Source organism: Miniopterus schreibersii (assembly GCF_964146895.1).
Source record: "Miniopterus schreibersii genome assembly, chromosome: 18".
Classification (NCBI taxonomy): domain Eukaryota; kingdom Metazoa; phylum Chordata; class Mammalia; order Chiroptera; family Miniopteridae; genus Miniopterus; species Miniopterus schreibersii.
This window is the reverse complement of record NC_138121.1, coordinates 6,247,064-6,269,483: the sequence shown is the minus strand read 5'-3', so window position 1 is coordinate 6,269,483 and position 22,420 is coordinate 6,247,064. Positions and strand designations below refer to the sequence as shown.

Genomic DNA, 22,420 nt, shown 5'->3' with positions numbered 1-22,420 from the left:
TTTTTGCAATGACTGGATCATTGCTTTCCAGTTTAGGGGAAGACGTGAGGAAGCAGGGTTCACTCTAGATTGGATGCTGTCAGAAGGAGCAATTCTCATATCGAGAATCGCAATAAATTTAACTTTTGGGAAGGTAGATTAGAGCAAGAATCTTCTAGTAAAGAAGTAGCAGCCACTCATTTAGCCAAGAGGGGAGCGCTTGGTGAAGGAATCCACGTTACTACCCAGGAAGTTGGGACTGGGCTTCTCTCCGCTCTGGCATTTTTGGGAAGTGTAGTCAAGGAGCTTCCTGCAGTCACAACCCTTTTCCCACAGGGCGAGCCCCTGCACAAACGTTTTCCTTCGGAATTCTGGGCCGTTTAGCCCAGGCCTCCAGCGCAGTCGCGCGCACTTCCGCTCAGGAAGGCGGGTCTGGTGAATTCTGGGAAATGTAGTCCCGAAGCCCCTGAGCTCGAGGGCACTTCCGTTCCCGGAGTGTGAGGTCTTGACTGTATTTTCCATGGGGCGGTTTGTCTGTTCAGCGTCTCGCCGGCCCACCCGAGTTTTCTGAATCTATGCTTAAGACCCGCAATGGCCCTGCGGTCGATTTAGGGGAAAAGCAGCCCCCGCGGAGGATGCTGGTATCGCAGGCCCAGGTCGGCGGTGCCTCTGCGCGTTTGGGGCGCTTCCAGCGCCCGGGAGTGGAGCGGGCTCGGGTCGTTTTTGTCGCCTGGTTTGAGTTCTCGGGGCTCTCAGCTCCCCAGTCGGCCTCCCTACCCCCTCCATGCCCGCTTCTACCTCCTGGCATTGGGTAATCTCCCCGTGCCTCCCGTTACTGTTCTTTAAAATGGGGATAATTAGGACCGTCCCAATAGAATTGTTTTGGGAATTGAAAAAGGTGGTAGAAATAGAAATATTGAAATAGTTCTTGGCCCGTGGTGAGTGGCGATTTCTCCTTGCTGTTAATTTCCAGGGGAGCTGTCGCGTCCCCGGGTTAGGGTTGGAGCTGCGGCGTCGCCGACCTGGCCTCCTCTCGGATCCCCGCGCGACGCGGGTTGACACCAGCCCCCCCTTCTTAGGAAGCGCAGGGTTGCCCCGCCCGCACCGAGGGGAAGGCGGCTTGGACTTTCCTCCAGGACGGCGGCACGATCGCGGCATTTCATTGCGCCCTCCTTCCCCCAGCCCGGCTTCCCAAAAAGCGACTCCTCGGCTACTGACAGCAAAGCTCTGCGTGAGTGGGACTTGGCATTCTCCTTTTCCAATGATGTTCACATAAATTGGAGAAAGTGTGGGATGTGTAATCTGGCCTGGGTAGTGATAATTAATCCGTAACTGCCACCTTTGGTGATGAGGAGGGTTTTATACAAATAAATATACATCCTGCCCCATCGTGGCTCCGTGAAGAAGCACTGCTTTGTTCCTAGTCCATAAAATGAGAGGAGTCCCAAGGAGCATAAGCCTGCGCCCATAGCCGCTCACCTCCTAAGAGGCTGAGCTGGGCTTGGCATCTGGGAAGTTCATGTCCGGAGCTCGAATTCATAATCTCTTGGCTATATTCGCCTTAAGCCATAGGGACCAGCTGGAATCAGGCCAGGCAGTTAGCACTTGATTGTGAGACACCTTAAAAGCAAGGGTCTGTGAGTTTTTTAAACCATTGTCAACTATTTTGTTTGACTTATTTTAAAAAAGACTTCTTATTCTTGCAGAACCATATCATTATGGAGCATTCAGAAGTTACAGAAATATGAGAGAAGGCATTTTTGAATTACCTGTTCATCCAGGATATAAATATAGCAAGTGGTAAGCATCTAATGCATTTTTGTTTAGTGTTTTGTGTGTGTGTGTGTGTGTGTGTGTATTTGTATATTATAAACATTTTACAAAATTTTTATCATACCTTTCTTAATGCTTTTCCCCGTATGTGTTTTAACAATGGAAATTTCCAAACACTGCCAAGAAAGATTAAACTAATGAACTTCCATGTAATTTCATAAGTTATTGCTAATGGTTGTTATAGTGTTACCTATTAGATGATGCTAGAAAACATCTAGCATACCATTACATGATCCACACTCCTGTTTGTTTTGTTCTGTTTCTCATTTAAAATCCTTATAATGTAATATTTTCGCTGGAGGATTCAGGGAAAGGCAATGCAGACTGGCAGTGTAGTCGGTTTGCCCTGTTTCAAAGTCCAGTTTTATGCATTGCCTTCAGTTGTACATTTGTTTATAAACATTTCACAAATTTTTATCATACTTCTCTTAATGTTCTTTAATGGGAACGATTCCACAGCCTTCGTCCCTTTTGTTCTTGATGCTTTTTAAGAGTAGAGTCAAGTTGTTTAGGAGATACTCCTTCATTTGGGGTTTATTTCCTACAGTCCATGTTTAGGTTTAGATCTTGCATTGCTGGTGGGGATTCCACAGAAGTGGCGAGGTGCCCTTGTCATTACAACACAACAAGAGCCAGAGGATGTTGGCTTGTCCCTGTGTTGGTGAACTCAGCTTTGTACACGAAGCGAAGGTGGTGTCTAGCAGATTTGTCCATTGCAAAGTTACTGGGGGTTTTCCGAAATTAATACAGTTTTGGGGGAGATACATTAATTAATGGGTATTCTACTGTAAAGACAAGCTTCCCCTTCTCTCCCACTTACTTATTCATTTGTTCAAATATAAATATCATATCAGTATGGACTCAGAATCCATAAATTGATTTTACTAACTTAAATGAAATGTAGTCTAACAAACATTTATTTTTTCCAACTTGCGGTGTATTTATTATATATATCATAGAATTCACTCATTTCAGGTGTAGCAACCTATGATTTTTAGTAACTTTGCTTAGTGGAGCACATCTTTGTTTCCCCGATTGGATTCCTCACGTCCAGTTGCAGTTGACTAACCCCCTTCTCTCCCCAGATACCTGGGCATCTACTAACACACTGTCTCCGTACATCTGCTTATTCTGGACACTGCCTGTAAGTGGAATCACCCAGTGTGCAGTCTTTTGTGACCGGCTCCTTTCTCTTTCCATAATGTTTACAAGGTTCATCCATGTTCTACCACGATCAGTGCCTCACTTCTTTTCACTGGGGAGTAATAGTCCATGGAATAGATGTGCCACAACTTGTGGATTCACACGCAGGCCGACGTTTCAGTTGTTCGCGGTGTTAGGTTGTTGTGAATAAGGGTGCTCTAAACTCATGTGCTAATTCGCAACCGTCCGTGTAGGTGAGCAGCACGCAGGCCACCCTTTCGCGTGTGTGATTTTTTCCTGCCTTTGCAGATGCTGCCGGGCGCAGCTCTGCCTCCCTGGGATCTGTCTCGCTCAGGACTCTGCGCATCGCAAGGAGAAGGAGGGAAAATGGCCAAATCCGAGGTGAGTGGACTTGCCTTTCTCACTTTTAAAATTCCACCTCATGACCACCCCAGCTTGTTACATGTTTTTCTTGGGACAACTCAAGCAGAAGAACGGGTATTTGAGGACATTTTGTGCTCTAGGGTTTTGAGTTTACTTTGCACTTGTTTTTAGTTTTTGTTTTATCTTGTTATTTATCTTATGGAGCAGAAAAATAACTAGAAATGAACAGTTCTCTCACTTTACCGTTTCCCTGCTGACAAAGTAGCTGTTTTCATTTTCTTTTCTTTTTTTAAAGACAATGTTGTTGTTGTTGTTATATATCTTTATTGATTTCAGAGAGAGGAATGGAGAGGGAGAGAGAGATAGAAATATCAGTGATGAGAGAGTCATCGACCGGCTACCTCCTGGGGGTTCGAGCCCGCAACCCGGGCATGTGCCCTGACCAGGAATCGAACCCTGATCACCTGGATCCTAGGTCGACACTCAACTGCTGAGCCACGCCCGGCCGGGCTACATCTAATTTGAAATTGTCACTTTCTCCCTCTAATGTTATCTAATGTTTATTTTTGAGGGTTATATCACATTCCCCTTGAATTGATATATCTTTTAATTTTTAACTACTTGCCCCAAATTGATATGCCTTTTAATTTTTAACTACTGGCCACTCATAGACATTTAGATGGTTCAGGAATTTTACTGTTGTTTTTTTTTTTAACTTATTTTTATTTTTCAGTTACAGTTGACATTTAATATCCTTTTAGTTTCAGGTGTACAGCATAGTGGTTAGACATGTAACTTAAGAAGTGATCCTCTCATTAACTCTAGTACACACCCGGCACCATACACAGTTATCACAGTGTTATTGACTATGTTCCCTATGCTGCATGTTACATCCCTGTGAGGAATTTTATTGTTTTAATCAACACTGCATATTTAGGGTTCTTGGAGGTTACTTATAAGTAGACTTGGTGAGAACACAAAATAAAAATAGGAGGACTGTTGTCACTGCCACACTTATGCTGAGCCTGAGGAGAATCAGTGTGTGGCATTGGAGGAGAAGGGCCGGGAGGTCTACACATGGACTTAAACACCTTGCTGACTGGCTACTTCAAGCCAGAACTCGACCGGCTACTTTTTCGTTGTGACTGATCAGCAGCATGTTTAAAATTATTTAAGTTAATGTAAGTGAAGACATGAGTTATCTCGTGCCTGGTCAGCAAGATGTTTAAGTCACTCAGAGTCTGAACCATTTTCTGTCCATTCTCTCTACCTTCTCAGCACTGTCCCGTTTCAGGTGGCCACTGATTATAAGATTGAGGTTACATGTGTTTGGTGTTGTAGGAAGTATTGACCTTCAAGGACGTGGCTGTGGTCTTCACCGAGGAGGAGCTGGGGCTGCTGGACTCTGTCCAGAGGAGGCTGTACCGGGACGTGATGCTGGAGAACTTCCAGAACCTGGTCTCTGTGGGTGAGGACAGGCGCCCTCTGTAACTGAATATCAGCTCCCAGGATTGGCTTGTGTCCTCAGGTGTTCAAGGCTTTGTGAGTCTTAAAATGGTTGCCTGCATTTGTGGACCAGACTTTTGTACCAACACTTTTTAATGCAGTAATATAAGGAGGAAATATCAGTTTGTTAGGAGAACAGAATACTTTGCAGAAAAAACACTGGCCAATTAAGTGAGTGATGTGAGAACCAGTGGGAGGAGCTTTAATGAATTTTAAATTAAATCTTTGACGTCTTACTTGCACCTCACATACGAGACTTGGTGTGTACTAATGGGTTTCATTATGCATAGTGGACAGTAGCCAACTGGACCACTTCTTGGTGTCTGTAGACATGCAAACCAGAGAACATGATATCCAGTGGAAAAGACAAATTGAATTTTTCCGGGATTCATTGAAGGCTGAGGCTCTCTCTTGAATGTGAAATTGTGAAAACACTGAACAAAGCCTTCAGTTCACTTCTCTGCTTTCTCTGTCTTTACAGGAGGAAAGACCCAAAGTGAGGTGGAGACTGTTTCAGAAGCAGTACCACATGAAGAGCTTTCCTGCTGGCACATATGGCAACAGATTGCAAGTGACTTAACCAGGCATCAAGACTCCATGATAAAGAGTTCTCAGGTCCACAAACAAGGTGATTCTTCCAGCCAGGTTGGGGCAGTTCTGTCTATAACTCACACAGGCCAGAAACCTTACCAATGTAATGAATGTAAAAAATTTTTCAGCAATGTCTCCAACTTTGATCTTCATCAACAAATACACTCAGCAGAGAAGTCTCATTCATGTGGTGAATGTGGAAAAAGCTTCTGTTACAGCTCAGCACTCCATATTCATCAGAGAGTTCATATGGGAGAGAAACGCTATAAGTGTGATGACTGTGGGAAGGAATTCAGTCAGAGTTCACATCTGCAAACTCATCATAAAGTCCACACTATAGAAAAGCCATTCAAATGTGAGCAGTGTGGGAAAGGCTTCATTCGTAGATCAACACTTACTGTTCATTGTAAATTACACATGGAAGAGAAACCTTATAATTGTGACAGATGTGGAAGGGCCTTCATTCATGCTTCACATCTTCAGGAACATCAGAGAATCCACACTGGGGAGAAACCATTCAAATGTGATATATGTGGTAAGAACTTCCGTCGTAGATCAGCACTTAATAGCCATTGTATGGTCCACACAGGAGAGAAACCGTACAAATGTGAAGACTGTGGGAAGTGTTTCACTTGTAGTTCAAATCTTCATATCCATCAGAGGGTCCACACAAGAGAGAAACCATATAAATGTGAGGAATGTGGTAAGTGCTTCATTCAGCCTTCACAATTTCAGGCCCATCGGAGAATTCACAGTGGGGAGAAACCATATGTATGTAAAGAGTGTGGTAAGGGTTTCATTTATAGTTCAAGTTTTCAAGCCCATCAGGGAGTTCACACAGGAGCAAAACCATACAAATGTGAGGAGTGTGGGAAGAGCTTCAGGATGAAAATCCATTATCAAGTTCATTTGGTGGTCCACACAGGAGAAAAGCCCTATAAATGTGAGATATGTGGAAAGGGCTTCCGTCAAAGTTCATACCTTAAAATCCATCAGAAGGCCCACTGTATAGAGAAACCTTACAAGTGTGAAGAGTGTGGGCAGGGCTTCAATCAGAGTTCACGACTTCAGATTCACCAGCTGATCCATACTGGGGAGAAACCATACAAATGTGAAGAATGTGGGAAAGGATTCAGTCGTAGAGCAGATCTTAAAATTCACTGTAGAATCCACACAGGAGAGAAACCATATAATTGTGAGGAGTGTGGGAAGGTCTTCTGTCAGGCCTCACATCTTCTGGCCCATCAGAAAGTCCATAGTGGAGAAAAGCCATTCAAATGTGATGAGTGTGGGAAGAGCTTTGGTCGGAGTTCCCACCTTCAAGCCCACCAAAAAGTCCACACCAGAGAAAAGCCATACAAATGTGAGAAGTGTGGGAAGGGCTTCAAGTGGAGCTTGAATCTTGACATGCATCAGAGGGTCCACACAGGAGAGAAACCATATAAATGTGAGGAGTGTGGTAAGCACTTCAGTCAGGCCTCGAGTCTTCAACTTCATCAGAGTGTCCACACTGGAGAGAAACCGTACAAATGTGGTATGTGTGGCAAAGTCTTCAGTCGGTCTTCACAACTTCAGTATCATGGGCGAGTTCACACAGGGGAGAAACCTTACAAGTGTGAGATATGTGGTAAGAGCTTCAGTTGGAGATCAAATCTTGTAAGTCATCACAAAATTCATGCTGGTAATACATTTTACAAAGGTGATGAGAGTGGTAAGAACATCAAAGAATTATGGGAGGAAAGAAGTTCTACAAAATGATGTTTTTTAAAAACTCATGTACAATCTGAATTCTTATCAGGTTTTATAGGGGAGAAAATAGTTGTTTTAGTTTAGTCAGTGTTTAAGGAATAGCTGAACACATCTCAGTTTTCAGCAGTCCATACAGTGGAGAATGCTTGTAATTGATACAGTAAACACTTCATTCAGAACTTTGACAGTTATTAGATATCACTTAGGAGATGGTACTAAGAAAGGAAAAGAGTTCGGTCTGACCTTTAACAAAAGTGCAGTGATTGGTGTACCAGAATTGCTGCCCGCTAGAATGTAAGCTCCATGAGGGCAGGGACTTTGCTGCCACATCTGTACAACCTTAACCATGACTCATTCTTGTAGATGTGTTCAGTACTTGTACGTTAAATAAACCAAAAGGAGAAAATGCACAGTATCTGAAAATATATCCAGAGGAGGAAACCTGCCAAATAAAATTAATTCAGGGAAATGAACATTTGTTGAAATACAGAAAGCCACTCAGTATTCCAATCCACAATATTATTATGGTACTACCCTATTGCAACTAGCTTCTGTCTTCCTCACAACCTCTGTTCTGAGTTGGGTTCTTATTATTTGGGGCTCTGTCTAGTTTTCCAAGGATTGTGTACAGTATAATTGAATTATATTTTGTGGTTTTTCTGACAGTATAGACTGAAAATGTTTGTTTTCATTTTTACAAGAGGTTAAAAAGCATGTTACACAATTGATTTTTATCAATGTTAAGGCGAGGGTTCACCCTTGACACTGAAAGTGTCACAAGTAGTTAACAATCAGTTTTTTTAACCTGCAATTTATTATTGCTTTCTAATTCTGTGCATTTCCAGCCTGACTTTGAAATGCTTGCCTTCTAATTATTGTAGCATATATTTATCAAAACTTCTCAGGTAGGGGCTATGCCACATTCTTCCACACCCGTGATATGAATACCTAAAAAAAAACAAACTTGTGGGAATTTGATAATTTTATCAAATTTATTATCGAGGCAAGACTGATGTTTATGTGCTCTTTCCTATTAGTAGCAGTAAAGCATGGTTTCAGGAAAGGAGTATATATCAGAATATAGGTTATACATTTCTTTGATCTGGAAATCATAAAATGGAAGTTATGATTATGATATTAAAATACCCAGAAGATGAGCACTACATTGACGATGCCACTGAATTGTTTAAAACGGAAATAAGCATACAGCTGTAGGAGTTTGAATTTTGATACATCCTGATATTAACCTGAAGCCATTAAAATTCTGGCAGATACCTGTAAGGACAGGAGAAATACATGATACGGGCTTTGAGAGATCCTAGGTTGTAGCCTTCATAGAATCATCAAACATTGATCTTTGTGTGTTTGTACGTGTGTTTTCCCACGTGTGCATATGTGTATGTGAGAGTGTTTCTGAATGAGGCTAGCATTTGAGTCAACTGACTCTACAGTAAAGTAGGTTGACCTCTCCAATATGGGCAGCATCCAATCTGTTGAGGACCTGAGTAGAATAAAAAGAGGAAGGGGAATTTGCCCCTTTTCATTTCCTGCCTCCCTGCTTCAGTGGGGCCATATTTTCTCCAGTCCTGGGACTGGATTTTAAACCATCAGCTCTCCTGGTTTCCAGGCTTTGGGACTTAGTCTAAACAATACCACCAGCTCTCCTGGGTCTTCAGTGTGCAGACAGATCATGGAACTTCTCAGCCTTCAGACTTCTGTCAGTCACTTCCTATGACACCTGCAAGCATATATATCTGAGATATCTGCTCCCCAGGCTTCCCTTTTGGAACTGGTGCTGGCCACAGATCTTTGAACAACCACATGGGCATCCTCTTGGTTTCTTGGAGCATTTGGTCAACCACACACATCTGAATAGGAGACCTGAGCAGTCAGGGGTTTAGAAATTAGGTTTTTACCCAGGCTGTTCCCCACCCCTTCCACCTCAAGACACACACACACACATACCACCTAGGATGTCATGTGATTTTTTTTTTTTAAGGTTCTATGTTTTTATTGTTTTTTGTATAACAAAACCATATTACCGTCAATAGATATGAAATCCAAAATAACAGAATATTTATATACAGGGTCTGAAATCCCTCTTACCTGTTTTCCTGTCCTGCATATTTCAGGACTATGAAATATGGTATACAGGTCCTTTGCACAAATGTTGGATTTGGGGGGAAGGGCAATCACATCTTCTTTCTCCCCCAAACTGGTAGTTTCTCCTACTTTGTTTCTGTGAATAGGTTTTCATAGATGAAAAGAAATGCTGTTCTCGTTCACACAGGTTATATGGTTATATTTTCCCAAGTTTCTAGGTGCATAGTGTACAGTTCCATCCATTTCCCATGACATTCCAACCTGACTACTTCTTTGCCATTTGCTCTTGGTGACTCCTTGGGTATTTTATTCTTCTCAGGACCTTGGTTTACTCATCTGGCTACAACGAAGGTGTCAGCAGGGCTGCCTTCCTTCTGGAGAGAAATTCATTTCTTGCTTTTGCCAACTTAAGCTGTCCTCATTCCTTAGCTCATGGCTCTCTTCCAGCAATGGCATTACTCTGACTTCCTCCTTATGGCATCAACTTCTCTCATGTGTGATTTTTTAAAAAATACTAGTTTTTCTTATTTACAAATGGAAATGTTGAGTCCCTGAGCCTTGATCTCTTTTCCTCCCATTCAGGTATCCTAGTTTTAGAGTCTTCTCTCTTTCCCATATAGAATCACTTTCATTGCATTGCCTGATTAGCATTCATTCATTGCATGGTTGGCTTGTTCTGATCCACACATTAAGATAACTTTCATGCTTACAGGTGCATTGTGAGGAATCACTGCACTACAACCTACAGTGCTCACTTTTCTTTTTTTACCTTTTGATCCCCTTCACCCACTGAATCTTTCTCCTTGTGGTTCTGTCAGTTTTCATTTTATAAAACATAACTGAAGTTGTTAGTTTCCGGTAAGTTGAAATTTTTTGTCATTCTTTAGTGCCCCTCCACATGTCAACGAATGTTTTTCTTCTTAAAGTTCACTTGGTCAAACATTATCACAAATTTTATAGTTATAGAAATAATTTTGAGGCCTAGGATTATGGTACCTTTCTCTAGAGCGGATTTTCATTTGTTTCTGCGAGGGCCGGAAGATGCTAACAAAATACGTTCACCTTTATACAACGTCAGGGATTGAGGTGACGTTTAGTTTCAGTCCCTGCCAAAGAATGCCCACTTCCCTTTTGCTCTTACGCTGAAGCCCCTTGGGGTTTTTACCAGGAAGCCTCCATGGTAGGCAGTGGATTTAGGTTGCTTAGTCCTTCGAACCCGTCCAAAGTGCTACTCAGCTTCTCAATGAACAGAATCTACATCCTTCTAAAGCCGACAGGTTAGAATGGCAAGACATTGCCGGAGACCTTCTGAAGGATTCCGGGAAGTCGCTCAGCGCAGTTGGGCACTTCCACAGCGGGAGGCGCGGCGTCGTCCGTTTTCTGCTCGAGACACGTCATCCACGAGGGCGGCATTGTTGCTGGTTTCCGCTTAGCATTCTGGGACTTGTAGTCCAGAGCTCCGTGGAGTGTTACCTGCTACACCTACAGTAAGGCCCGGCTGTAAACTTTTTTCCCCCGCGGAATTCTGGGGAGTGTAGAACCAAAAGCTCTGTGTAGCCCCAGGCGCTTCCCTTCGGGGAGGGCCGTGCTGCAGGATTCTGGGAAATGTAGTTTAGGGGCTCGGGCTAGTCACAGGCACTTCCGCCCCTGACCAACGTAGCAGCCATCTTTTCCCAGGTTGTGGTCGGTTATACTCCATCCATTCAAACTTCTCCTGTATGCGCCCGGAGCCAGCAGCTGCTGGCCTTGTGTTGGGGAAGAAAGAGGAGGACCGGCTACCAACGGAGGTCTGAGGCTGAGGTGGCGATTTGCGTTCCCCCGGGCGGGGCTTTGCGTTTGGACCGCCCCGGGGATGGGGCGGGCTCGTCGCGCTTCGCGGGGTTTGAGGGTCTCCCGGGCTCCCTGCACCCCGAACCCAGCTCCCTCACCTACCCCTTCATGCGGTATCCCGTTGAGTGAGTTACTTGATCCCTCTGTGCCTTCGCTTGTTGTTCTGTAAAAGGGAAATAAAAGTAAAACCGTCCTAATAGAATGTTTTGGGGGGAAAACAGGAGAATAGTATAAATAAAAGGTTTAATTAAAACTGCTTGGAACGTGGGTGGTTGTTAACACTACTATAACTCTCCGAAAAGAGTCCGTCTCGCAGTTAGATTCTGTGAGCCCAGGAACCTGAACTGTCCTGGGCTCCTGGCCTCTTTTAGGAGGGGGTTGCCTCTAGCTGGTCCCGGGGCTGCGATTCATGGGGGATGAAACACTGTCCTGGTGTTTCACAGCTTCCTCTCCTCCCCCAGCCCTGCTTTCTCCGAAAGCACCGCACGGAGGAGGCAACGGAACCGCATGTGAGTAGCGCTTGGAGAATGAGGGGCCCGTGCACTTGGGCAGATGCGGTGGTGATTATAACTAAGCCTTAGTTGCTGAATTCTATCTTAAAGCTTTATACAGAGAAACACAGTTCTGCCCCGTAGTGGCTCTGGGAAGTGCTGCTGCTTTCCCTACGGTGAAGCTGAGACTGAGATGCAGGGGACATGTTGACCCAGGGTCACCCTGCTAGTCGGCGGTGGAGCCAGGGTTGGAACCTAGGCAGCCTGAGTGCAGCACCTGAGTTCATTAATCTCTGGTATATCCTCCTAGAGGGTAGGGAACTGTCTGGATTAGAATTATATTGGGGAAAGTAAAGGGGGACTTGATTGTAGGAACCTTGAGAGCAAGCTTTAGGCTATTCTATAGAAGAGTTTTTAAAAGTTTTCTCAACTGTTTCACTATCGTATTTCAAGTAATGTGTTTACAGGGTGAGGCAAAAGTAGGTCTACAGTTGTTACATGGAAAGTAATACAATAATTAATAAATAATAATACAAGAATCAACTCTGTTTTAGGTACTCACAACTGTGAACCTACTTTTGCCCTACCCTGTATTGTAGAAGTAACATAATGGTCATGGAAAATTCATAAAATACAGAAATGTATAAATAAACATTTAAGTTACCCATAACCATAGGATATAAAGATAACTATTGTTCCCCAAGTAAAACAATGGATATGTACATAGAACTACTAGTTCTTACTTTATTGACTTAATGATATCAAGATACATGAATTTAACTTGCTTTAATATGGCAAACTTTTCATTTTTGTCCATTTTACTATTTATGTTATGTTAAAATAACATCCCTCTCCTGCATATTCTTTTCTTGACTCAAATGACATATATATATCTGGTCAAGATGAGAAAGGGAAACAACTGAGATTAATGTCTTTATTAAAATACCAATAAATGTGTCGAACTGAAAAAAAACAAGGATAACCATTTTTAATGTTTTAGTAACTCTAGTTGTTCATTGTGTCTGTTTCCATTTAGTGGAGGCTGTTTTCTTTGGGACTGCTGGTACGCTGCAGTGCTTCTCTAATTGTGGTCCACAAACCAGCAGCATTGGCATCGCTTGGGTAGAAATGCCTATCCTTGAGCCCCATCTGATACCTTCTGATTTAGAATTTTTGCGGATGGGACCCAGGAATCTGCATTTCAACAAGATCCTAAGGTGATTGCTGTGCATAGGAAAATCTGAAAAATTTAGGACAGGTTCTTGTCTGGAAACTAAGGCCTAAAAAATTGACCCTGCCAGCTGTCACAGAAAAAACTGAATAGAATACACCAGAGCCCTACTCAGTCCAGTGATATTCCCCCCTCCCCCACTAATTATTATCCACTGTCAGGTCTTCTGAACTGAAAAGAGCAGGGCCGGGTATCTGGCATCCATGCCAAGTTCTGTTCATCAAGCTGCATGCAGCTGCTGCCACTCGGGAATGGGCACCATTGCAAATTTACAATGAGCAGCCACATGGGTTAGTGACATACATGACATACTTGACCAGTTTCCACTGACTTTTTTCTCCTTTCCCAGTCTGTCTTCTTAGAACTCTGTGTTTGCCCAGAAAGAAAAGGAAAAAATGAGCGTGTTCAAGGTGAGTCGGGCTTGCCTTTTTGCTTTTAAAAATGCCGTTTCAGTACCCGGAGACCGGGCACAAGTGTTTCTCTTTCAGGGAATGTCCAGGCATCTGGGGAGCTGTTGAGTGTGTCGGGTGCCCGTTTTGTCCCTTTTAAGTGTAATTGCTTTTGTTTTTACTTTTTGTTTTATTTCATCATTTTTTATTTCACAAATAAGAGAAACATTAGTAGAAATAAAAAATGGCTTCTACCTTACTACATCCCTGCTTACAAATTAGCTGCTTTTATATTCCTATGATCTCTTCATCATATGTATTTGTACTGTGTATTTTTATTCAGAACAGAAATACAAATTTAAATTGGTTTTTGCTTTTAATACTATATAATATTCTTTTTGAAAAATAAATGTTTTTATTGATTTGAGAGAGAGAGGAAGGGAGAGGAGGAGAGAGAAACATCAATGAGAGAGAAACATTGATCGGCTGCCTCCTGTGTGTCCCCTACTGGGGATTGAGCCTGAAACATGGGCATGTGCCTTGACCGAGAATCGAACTGGTGACCGCTTGGTGCATGAGATGATGCTCAATCGATTGAGCCACACTGGCCAGAGCTATAACATTCATTTTTGTTGTATCATGTTCTCATGAAATTTATGTACCTGTTTTTTTAAAACTATTCTCTCTTCATAATCATTAATTTAGGATTTTTACTGTTTTAGGAACACTACAGTGCAGTTTTCCTGCATTGAACCTTTTTCTCAAAAAAGCAATTCTAAAAAATGCTGCCTTTTTTGTTCTTAACATACTAGGTATTCAGAATAGAAAAAGTATGTTTTATATGTGGTACCTTGGATGTTTTGGGGAGAATATTCAAATATGGCTCAGTGCATCAGGATCACACTGCTGCTTCACACAGCAAAAAGGCTGTTAGAAATTTTCTTACCACAAGAGCTAGATTCTGTTCCCCTGTGCCTGAGTCATACCCTGTGTGTATTATTTTACTTAGTGTTTGTTTTTATTCCTTCACGTATTTTTTTTAAGTCAAAGTAATACATGACCTCAGTTTAAAAAGTGCAGTGGTTCTAGAGGACTTGTCACTGCATTCACACTTCAGAACAATTTTATAATGAGATTTTTGGTTTCATCTTTACTTTTAAGGTAAAGAAAATGTATTATGAAAAATAAGAGACCTTCTCAAGTTCACACAGAAAAGCAAGTCAGAGTATTGTACTTGAGTGAAATACAGAGACAGGAGGAAAGATAGTTTTTCATTCAGAGACCTGGCAAGCCCTTTTGATTTTTTCCACATATAATGCTCCTCATCTGGTTCCTATCTCAGTGGGAAGGAAGGTGCTATCTAACACTGCTGGGATTAAAACAGTAGACATTTCTGGAGCAATCAGCAATATTAACTAAAACATAGAACCTTTTTGGTCAGGATACAGCAGTTAGAATTCTAGGTAGTTTACTCATAACAGTGCTCAATGTGAGAGCACCAGGTAAACATACAAAGCTTTTTTTTTCATAGCAGCATTTTTGTTGAGGCTGTGGAAAATCAGTGTGTGACATTGGCAAGATAGAAGGAGAAGGGTTGGGAGATTTCCAAATTGTTCAGGGGCCAGAGCAACTTCCCACCTATCCTCCTCACCTTGTTAGTGCTGCTCCTCTTTCAGTGGACATTGGGTGTAAGATTGCGGTGTATGTGTTTGTTGTAGGAGGCAGTGACGTTCAAGGACGTGGCTGTGGCCTTCACGGAGGAGGAGCTGGGGCTGCTGGACTCTGCCCAGAAGAAGCTGTACCAAGATGTGATGGTAGAGAACTTCAGGAACCTGGTTTCAGTGGGTGAGAACAGCCTCCCTCTGCAGTATCTTTGCATCCTTGGGGTTAAGGCTTTGGCTCCTTCATTTTGGGGACTGGACTTTTTCCACTTCCCGTGGGACTCAAGAAGATTTTTCTAATCTTTCTAAACAGAATGTTTCAGGCCTTTTTCATTTGTGTTTTGTAAAAGAACTATAAATGGTCAAAATGTTGCTATACCTCTTCTATATCTTTTTAAAGTTTCATTCTTGTCCCATTAGTGAATTATAAAACCAATTTATTTGGTCCTATCTGCAGTTTTTAATAAAATAAAATGCGGTAGCCCTGGCCAGGTGGCTCAGTTGGTTGGAGCGTCATCCCGGGGACCGTAGGGTCCCAGGTTCAATTCCCTGTCAGGACACATACCTAGGTTGCAGGTTTGATCCCTGGTTAGGAGGCAGCCCATCAATTTTTCTCCCTCACATCAGTGTTTCTCTCCCCCCCTCTTCCCCTCTCTCTAAAAAAAAACCAACAACAACAATGAATATGTCCTTGGTTGAGGATTAAAAAACAAGGGTAGAAGATATCAGAGCTCCTTAAGAAGAATAGAACATTGCAGCTAAAACTAGCCTCTGCATGAGTGGTCAGAGCTATTGGGAGGTGATTTAATGAAAATAGACATTGGTAGAACTGGGGCATTCAATTCTGTTTTAGTAATACATATCTATGCATGTGTTTGGGTCATGAAGTAAATGTTATTCAGTAGGTCATGGTAAAAAATTTTTTGAAAAACACTGCTTTCAATATCTTGAATATGCAGTTAGAATTCAAATTTTAGCTCCAGTATATTCAATTGAAACTTGTGACTGCATGTTTTCAGGACATCGACCCTTTAGACAAGATATATCACATATAGAAAGAGAAGAGAGGCTTTGGATGAGGAAGACATCATCCCAGTTGGAGAGAAATTTAGGTAAGAACCAAGCAATTGTGAGTTCTCATAGTTAACTATTTCACTTCTCACCACCCCTGTGCCCTCACTCAGTCGAAATTGTCAAGTCTTTTTCCAGTTTTATTGCAACAGCCTTCTTACTGGTTGCCTGCTCTCAGAAGATAGCTTGTGAATTAGCCTCTCCCTTGAAAGATTTGCCTAGCTGCATTCCATTTGCTTCTTGCAAAGTCTACATCCATAATAAGAAATAGATCTTACATTGTTACCTCTACAAACATTTTATTTATGTGTAGATTTACATGTATGACTTTAGAAGGCATTTTATGTAATGAAACCTTTACTGCTTGTGATGATTCTCTGATAACTTCCAGTCTGTGTCTTCTAAATACTTATCACAAGCTACTGAATTTATTTCACAGCTCATTAATAAAGTGCATCCTCACTTCGGAGATCATTCTTGTTAAAAGCCAGTGTATCTCCATATAAAATTGTCGTGCTATCTTCAAAGAGACAGCATTCTTCCCTAGCCTCTAAATTTTGATTCCTGTGTGGGAAAATTATATGTCAGACAGTGCAGAAATCTCAGAAAATCCAGATTGTCCAGCTTTTCTTTCATTCCAAGTGATTTGTAGCACCTTTGATTTTATCCTCAGCATTAAATCTCTTAGTGTGTCACTACCTCTACTGCAGCCTTTCAAATTCTCAGCAAACTATACTTTCCGACTCTTTTTCTATTTCAGATATCTTCCTTGTAAAAGCACTTTTGCTTAGTTCAAACTTAAGCTGGGATTTAGTTATAGAGAATCCCAGAAATCTAACTGTGATTCATCTATGTATGCATTTTTTGAGCGCCTACTAACTGCCAGGCACTATTATAACTATGAACACTCCAAAATGCTTTTCCTTATTGATAACTGTGTTATGGTAGGAAAGACATGTAATTTATGAAAAATGATTTAAGTAGTATCAAATGGCAGTCATTTTGTTTTATGTGGGTTTCATTAATGCTAAGTGGTTGGGAGCTTAATAGAACACTCCCTGGTTTCTGTCAGTATATAAACCAGGTAACTTCCTATGTGATAAATATAAGCTGAACTATCCCAGCGTTCATTAAAGTCTTATACTGTGTGTCCTATGTGTGAAATCTTTAATCTTTGAACAAAGCTTTCACTTGTCCATATCTCCGAATTCTTCGTATAGGCGAGAGCAATCAAAGTGAGTTGAGGACTGTTCAGGACAGAGGACCACCGCATGAAGAGCTTTCCTGTTGGCAGATCTGGCAACAAATCGTAAATGACTTAACCAGGTGTCAAGACTCCATGATAAATAGTTCTCAGTTCCACAAACAAGGTGATTCCCCCTGTCAGGCTGGGGCAGGACTATCTACTCAGATTTCTGAAGATGAAAACTATGGACTAAGTCATAAAATGGATGGTCCCAGTGACACTGGAAATCCAGAGTTTCAAACTTTGAGAGTCCAGGGTTCTTGGAGGAAAACTTCACTGACTGAGTCACAGAATTATCAGAATAGGTATCAACAAATTTCCATGAAAAGTAAATTCTGTTTGTATAAATGGGATGTTGACACCGTCAATTGGGTATCACATCGCCTCGATGATTATGGAGTACACAGAAGTGAAAAATCTTATAGTTACAATAATTATGGAAAAGATAGCATGAAAATATCAACATTGGATCAGAATAGTGTGATTCACACAGGGCAAAAACCTTACCAGTGTAATGAGTGTAAAAAAACCTTCAGTAATCTCTCCACTTTTGATCTTCATCAGCAAGTACACTCAAAAGAGAAGTCGCATATATGTAGTGAGTGTGGAAAAGGCTTCTGTTATAGATCAGTTCTTCATATTCATCAGAGAGTTCATATGGGAGAAAAAAGCTGTAAGTGTGATGGTTGTGGTAAGGATTTCAGTCAGAGCTCACATCTGCAAAATCATGAGAAAATCCACATTGTAGAGAAACCATTCAAATGTGAGGAATGTGGGAAAGGCTTCAGTCGTAGATCTGCACTTACTGTTCATTGTAAATTACACACGGGAGAGAAACCATATAATTGTGAGGAGTGTGGGAGGGCCTTCAGTCAGGCCTCTCATCTTCAGGACCATCAGAGAGTCCACACTGGGGAGAAACCATTCAAATGTGATGTGTGTGGTAAGAGCTTCAGTAGGAATTCACATCTTCAGTCACATCAGAGAGTCCACACAGGAGAGAAACCATATAAATGTGAAGAGTGTGGGAAGGGCTTCATTTGCAGCTCAAATCTATACATTCATCAGAGGGTCCACACAGGAGAAAAGCCTTACAAATGTGAGGAATGTGGTAAAGGCTTTAGTCGGCCCTCAAGTCTCCAGGCCCATCGGGGAGTCCACACTGGAGAGAAATCATACATATGTAATGTATGTAGTAAAGGCTTTACTCTGAGTTCAAATCTCCAAGCACATCAGAGAGTCCACACTGGAGAGAAACCATACAGATGCGATGAATGTGGGAAGAGCTTCAGGAGGAACTCCCATTATCAAGTTCATCTGGTGGTCCATACAGGAGAGAAACCCTATAAATGTGAGATATGTGGAAAGGGCTTCAGTCAGAGTTCATATCTTCAAATCCATCAGAAGGCTCACAGTGTAGAGAAACCTTACAAGTGTGAAGAGTGTGGGCAGGGCTTCAATCAGAGTTCACGACTTCAGATTCACCAGCTGATCCATACTGGGGAGAAACCATACAAATGTGAAGAATGTGGGAAAGGATTCAGTCGTAGAGCAGATCTTAAAATTCACTGTAGAATCCACACAGGAGAGAAACCATATAATTGTGAGGAGTGTGGGAAGGTCTTCAGGCAGGCCTCAAATCTTCTGGCCCATCAGAGAGTCCACAGTGGAGAAAAGCCATTCAAATGTGATGAGTGTGGGAAGAGCTTTGGTCGGAGTTCCCACCTTCAAGCCCACCAAAAAGTCCACACCAGAGAAAAGCCATACAAATGTGAGAAGTGTGGGAAAGGCTTCAAGTGGAGCTTGAATCTTGACATGCATCAGAGGGTCCACACAGGAGAGAAACCATATAAATGTGGGGAGTGTGGTAAGCACTTCAGTCAGGCCTCGAGTCTTCAACTTCATCAGAGTGTCCACACTGGAGAGAAACCGTACAAATGTGATATGTGTGGCAAAGTCTTCAGTCGGTCCTCACAACTACAATCTCATCAGAGAGTTCACACAGGGGAGAAACCTTATAATTGTGAGATATGTGGTAAGAGCTTCAGTTGGCGATCAAATCTTACAATTCATCACAGAATCCATGCTGGTAATAAATCCTCTAAAAGTGATAGGGCTGTTAAGAATATGAGAGAGTTCACACAGGTAAAGTGTTTTATAAAATGATTTTTAAGAAATTTACGTGTCATGTGAATTCTTCCAATCAAGTTCAAAAGAAACTTTTTTTTTTTTTTCATTAAAGCAGTGTTTCAGCCATAGCTTAACATCTTGCTGACTGGCTATTTCAAGACGGGACTCAGGCCTGTGTGGCCATCTACTTTGATTGGCAAGATGTTTAAAATTACTTTAATGTAAGTGCAGACACAAGTAGTCAGTCTGAGAGAGTGGCAGGTACAATACCCTGGGAAACTGCTCTGACATCATGTCTTAAGCCAGCTATTATATAGGGTTAGAGGGTAGAAAAAAAATCTAAAAACTGAGTTCCCAGGGTCTCTTTTCTCTAATTGTCCTTGTAAAGGTTAGCCCTGAGACACCATCTCCCTTCAGACAGGTCCTATCCTTTACCTGCTCTTAAAATGTATCTTCTTTTGAGTGATGGGCTCATCTGGTGTTCAAGGCCACTTATTCTTTATCTTTTCTGAGTAATGGACCCATCTGGGCTTTGAGGCCACTTTTATCTTTACAATTTTTTTCTTCTTACGACACACCCTCCAGTTTCCCAGGGTCTGTAAGAAAAAAAAATCTATAATATAGTGAATAACTATTAACTGTGATTCTGTTCTTACAGCATGCCCTATTACCTGTAGTACATGAGTCTTCAATCCCTGGGGCCCCTCCAAGCCTGGGACTGCCCAAGCTTAAGCTGGGAGCCAGCGGGACCATGGCCCTCATCCTAAGGGAAATAAGAGAAACCCTTCAGTGTACAGGCCAATGCTCTAACTACTGAGCCACACCGCCTGGGCAGGCTGGCCATTCTTTACATTGTGCTTAGCACCCAGCAGGAGATGGAGAGAGAAGCTCTCCAGTGTTTGAGTCTAGTGTAGCTACCTAAAACCCTGAAATGGCCTGCAGCTCAGGTTGTATTCAGAATTCCTAAAATGGATTTAGGAAACAAAAGGAAATAATACAGAGTTTAGTGATCCTTGATCTCACTTTTAGTGGGATGCAGAATCTACCAGTTTTTCCACAGCATTCAAATTTGAATAATTAACAATTATTGCTAATGTTTTAGTAACCTAAAGCAAGCAGTTTCCAGTGCTTTTAAGTGTGTGTATTCATTTCTCATATCAACTCTCATCTTCATTTCACAAATGAAAAGTGGGACAGAGTTCAGAGAATAACTGGCAGAAAAAGGACTTTAATTTCAGCAGGCTGACTCCAAGTATGTAATCTTTGTTATTGCACCTTGCTTTTATTAGTCTGCAATTTGAAAGCCCACAAGAAGTGTTACTAGAGCAGGTAATATTTAGGCTATGGATGAAGACTCTGACTTAGAAGTGAACAGAGCAGCAGGATGTAGCAGAACAGATGCAAGGAGGCTTTTTGTAGAAGTTCAAGTGATTCACTATGGCTGGACATAGAGTGGAAATTGATTTGAAGAGAGAACCAGCATATGGAAGATTCCTATTTGTGTGACTTACTAAAGCATTTGTATCTTCTCTTAAGGACTGGAAAAACAGGTGAAAAAAATTGAGTTTCCATGTTAGGATATATCTCTCTGGCATCAGGAAGGAAAAATGACTGAAATTAAACATGCTGTTTATGTTGATTGAACGAGATGTAGTGATTAGCACTCAAGCTCTGGTCACCAAATGCCAGATTTTGAAACCTGCCTTTAGCACTTACTAACTTTGTAACAGGCAAATTATTTTACCTCTCTCTGTCTGTGGCTCCTAAACTAAAACAGAGGAAACAACAGTATTTACCTAAAAACGTTTTGAAGATGAAGTGTCTAAAGAGCTTGGAATAGTTCCTGGCACACACTACATGCTCCATAGGCGATAGTTGTTTATAACAATAAGGACTATATGTTCAGTAAATGAAAAATGCAAATATATATTGTGATGGGTATAATAATATTCTATACAGTGACCTTGCTTACTTATCTAATTAACAATAACGTGTTCATCTTTCAAGTCCCTAAATTTCCTGAGGAATGATTTCAATGGCCCTATTGCTTCTGATAGGGAAAAGGTACCCATTAAGAATAGAGTCACAGTTGGTTAATAGATATTCACTGACTAATCAATAAGAGATTTTTTTCTTACAGACCCTGGGGAACTGTGGAGGACATGTTGCATGAAGAAAAACAGAGTCCTAAGGATAATCGACCTTGAAGTCCAGATGGCTCCATCACTCAGAAATAAGATACATTTTGCGAGCAGATTAAGGACAGGACATGCCTGATGGGAGATAATGTCTAGGAGCTAATCTTTATGAGGACAATTATAGAAAACAGACCCTGGGAGCTCACCTAGTTTTAGATTCTTTCCCACCCTCTAATCCTATTTAATGGCTGGCTTGAGCTGAAATGCCAGAGTGGTTTTTCAGGGTGCTATCCCTGCCGCTGTCTCAGATCACCAGCATCTGAGTAACAGCACCTCAAAGATTCAGCCTCATCTCTACTTAATGACTCGAGTAGCGACGGGCAGCACAGACACAGTTCCGGTTTCACTTTGAGAACTGATTGTGCAAGTCTTTGCCGAAGCTTGTCTTTTCACTCAGAGTATCTAGCTGTCCTCAACAGGCAAGTTCCGAGTTATCTGGCTGTGCTACTAACAGAAGTGGAAATGTCCGATGTATTCTGCCTCCGTTGCATTTTTTTTGGTCTTCTATTATATCTAAAAAGTGTGTAAAACGCAAAATAGGGGCTATCATTTTTTACTTTTTCTGGTAGTGGTGGGTACAATCCTACCAGTAAACCATCAAGTGATCTGTTTCTTACAAGACTGACGTCAAGTATTTGCTGTCACGTTTTGTCAATGAGAAGAAGCTAAACTCCACTGGCCTCAGAGAACTGCTTGAGGCCGGCAAAATGGCGGGAAGCCACTAAAGGGACTTCTGGAAGTTGCAGGCTCGTACGCCTGGAACTCCGAGAGTTTGGGAATTTTTACTATTTTTTAATAGCTCTAACGGGGCCGACTCGGTTCTTCCCCCTCTGGGGCTTCTGGGAAATGTATTCCCCAAGTCCGTCGGGAAACAAGGGTCTTCTG

The 22,420-nt window shown here is 41.9% G+C and overlaps 2 protein-coding genes across 4 annotated transcripts; both read left to right on the top strand.

The window, feature by feature from the left end:
• Positions 1-438: 438 nt before the first annotated feature.
• Positions 439-7,795, top strand: LOC308547342 (uncharacterized protein). Of its 3 annotated transcripts, XM_081117558.1 has the most exons (7): positions 439-635; positions 1,059-1,210; positions 1,686-1,779; positions 2,898-2,956; positions 3,265-3,357; positions 4,681-4,807; positions 5,327-7,795. In XM_081117558.1, the coding sequence occupies exons 5-7, from the start codon at positions 3,265-3,267 to the stop codon at positions 7,192-7,194; spliced, it is 2,088 nt and encodes a 695-aa protein (XP_080973684.1). In that variant the 5' UTR covers positions 439-635; positions 1,059-1,210; positions 1,686-1,779; positions 2,898-2,956; the 3' UTR covers positions 7,195-7,795. The 3 variants fall into 3 exon arrangements, with proteins under 3 accessions (XP_080973684.1, XP_080973685.1, XP_080973686.1); XM_081117559.1 differs by lacking the exon at positions 2,898-2,956; XM_081117560.1 differs by lacking the exons at positions 439-635; positions 1,059-1,210; positions 1,686-1,779; ... (1 more) ...; positions 3,265-3,357; positions 4,681-4,807 and adding an exon at positions 4,838-4,881.
• A 3,142-nt stretch (positions 7,796-10,937) lies between these two features.
• Positions 10,938-19,373, top strand: ZNF226 (zinc finger protein 226; the record flags this gene model as incomplete). The annotated part of the gene is made up of 6 exons (XM_081117557.1): positions 10,938-11,088; positions 11,580-11,627; positions 13,190-13,250; positions 14,948-15,074; positions 15,910-16,002; positions 17,182-19,373. The coding sequence occupies exons 3-6, from the start codon at positions 13,236-13,238 to the stop codon at positions 19,371-19,373; spliced, it is 2,427 nt and encodes an 808-aa protein (XP_080973683.1). The 5' UTR covers positions 10,938-11,088; positions 11,580-11,627; positions 13,190-13,235.
• Between the last annotated feature and the right edge of the window lie 3,047 nt (positions 19,374-22,420).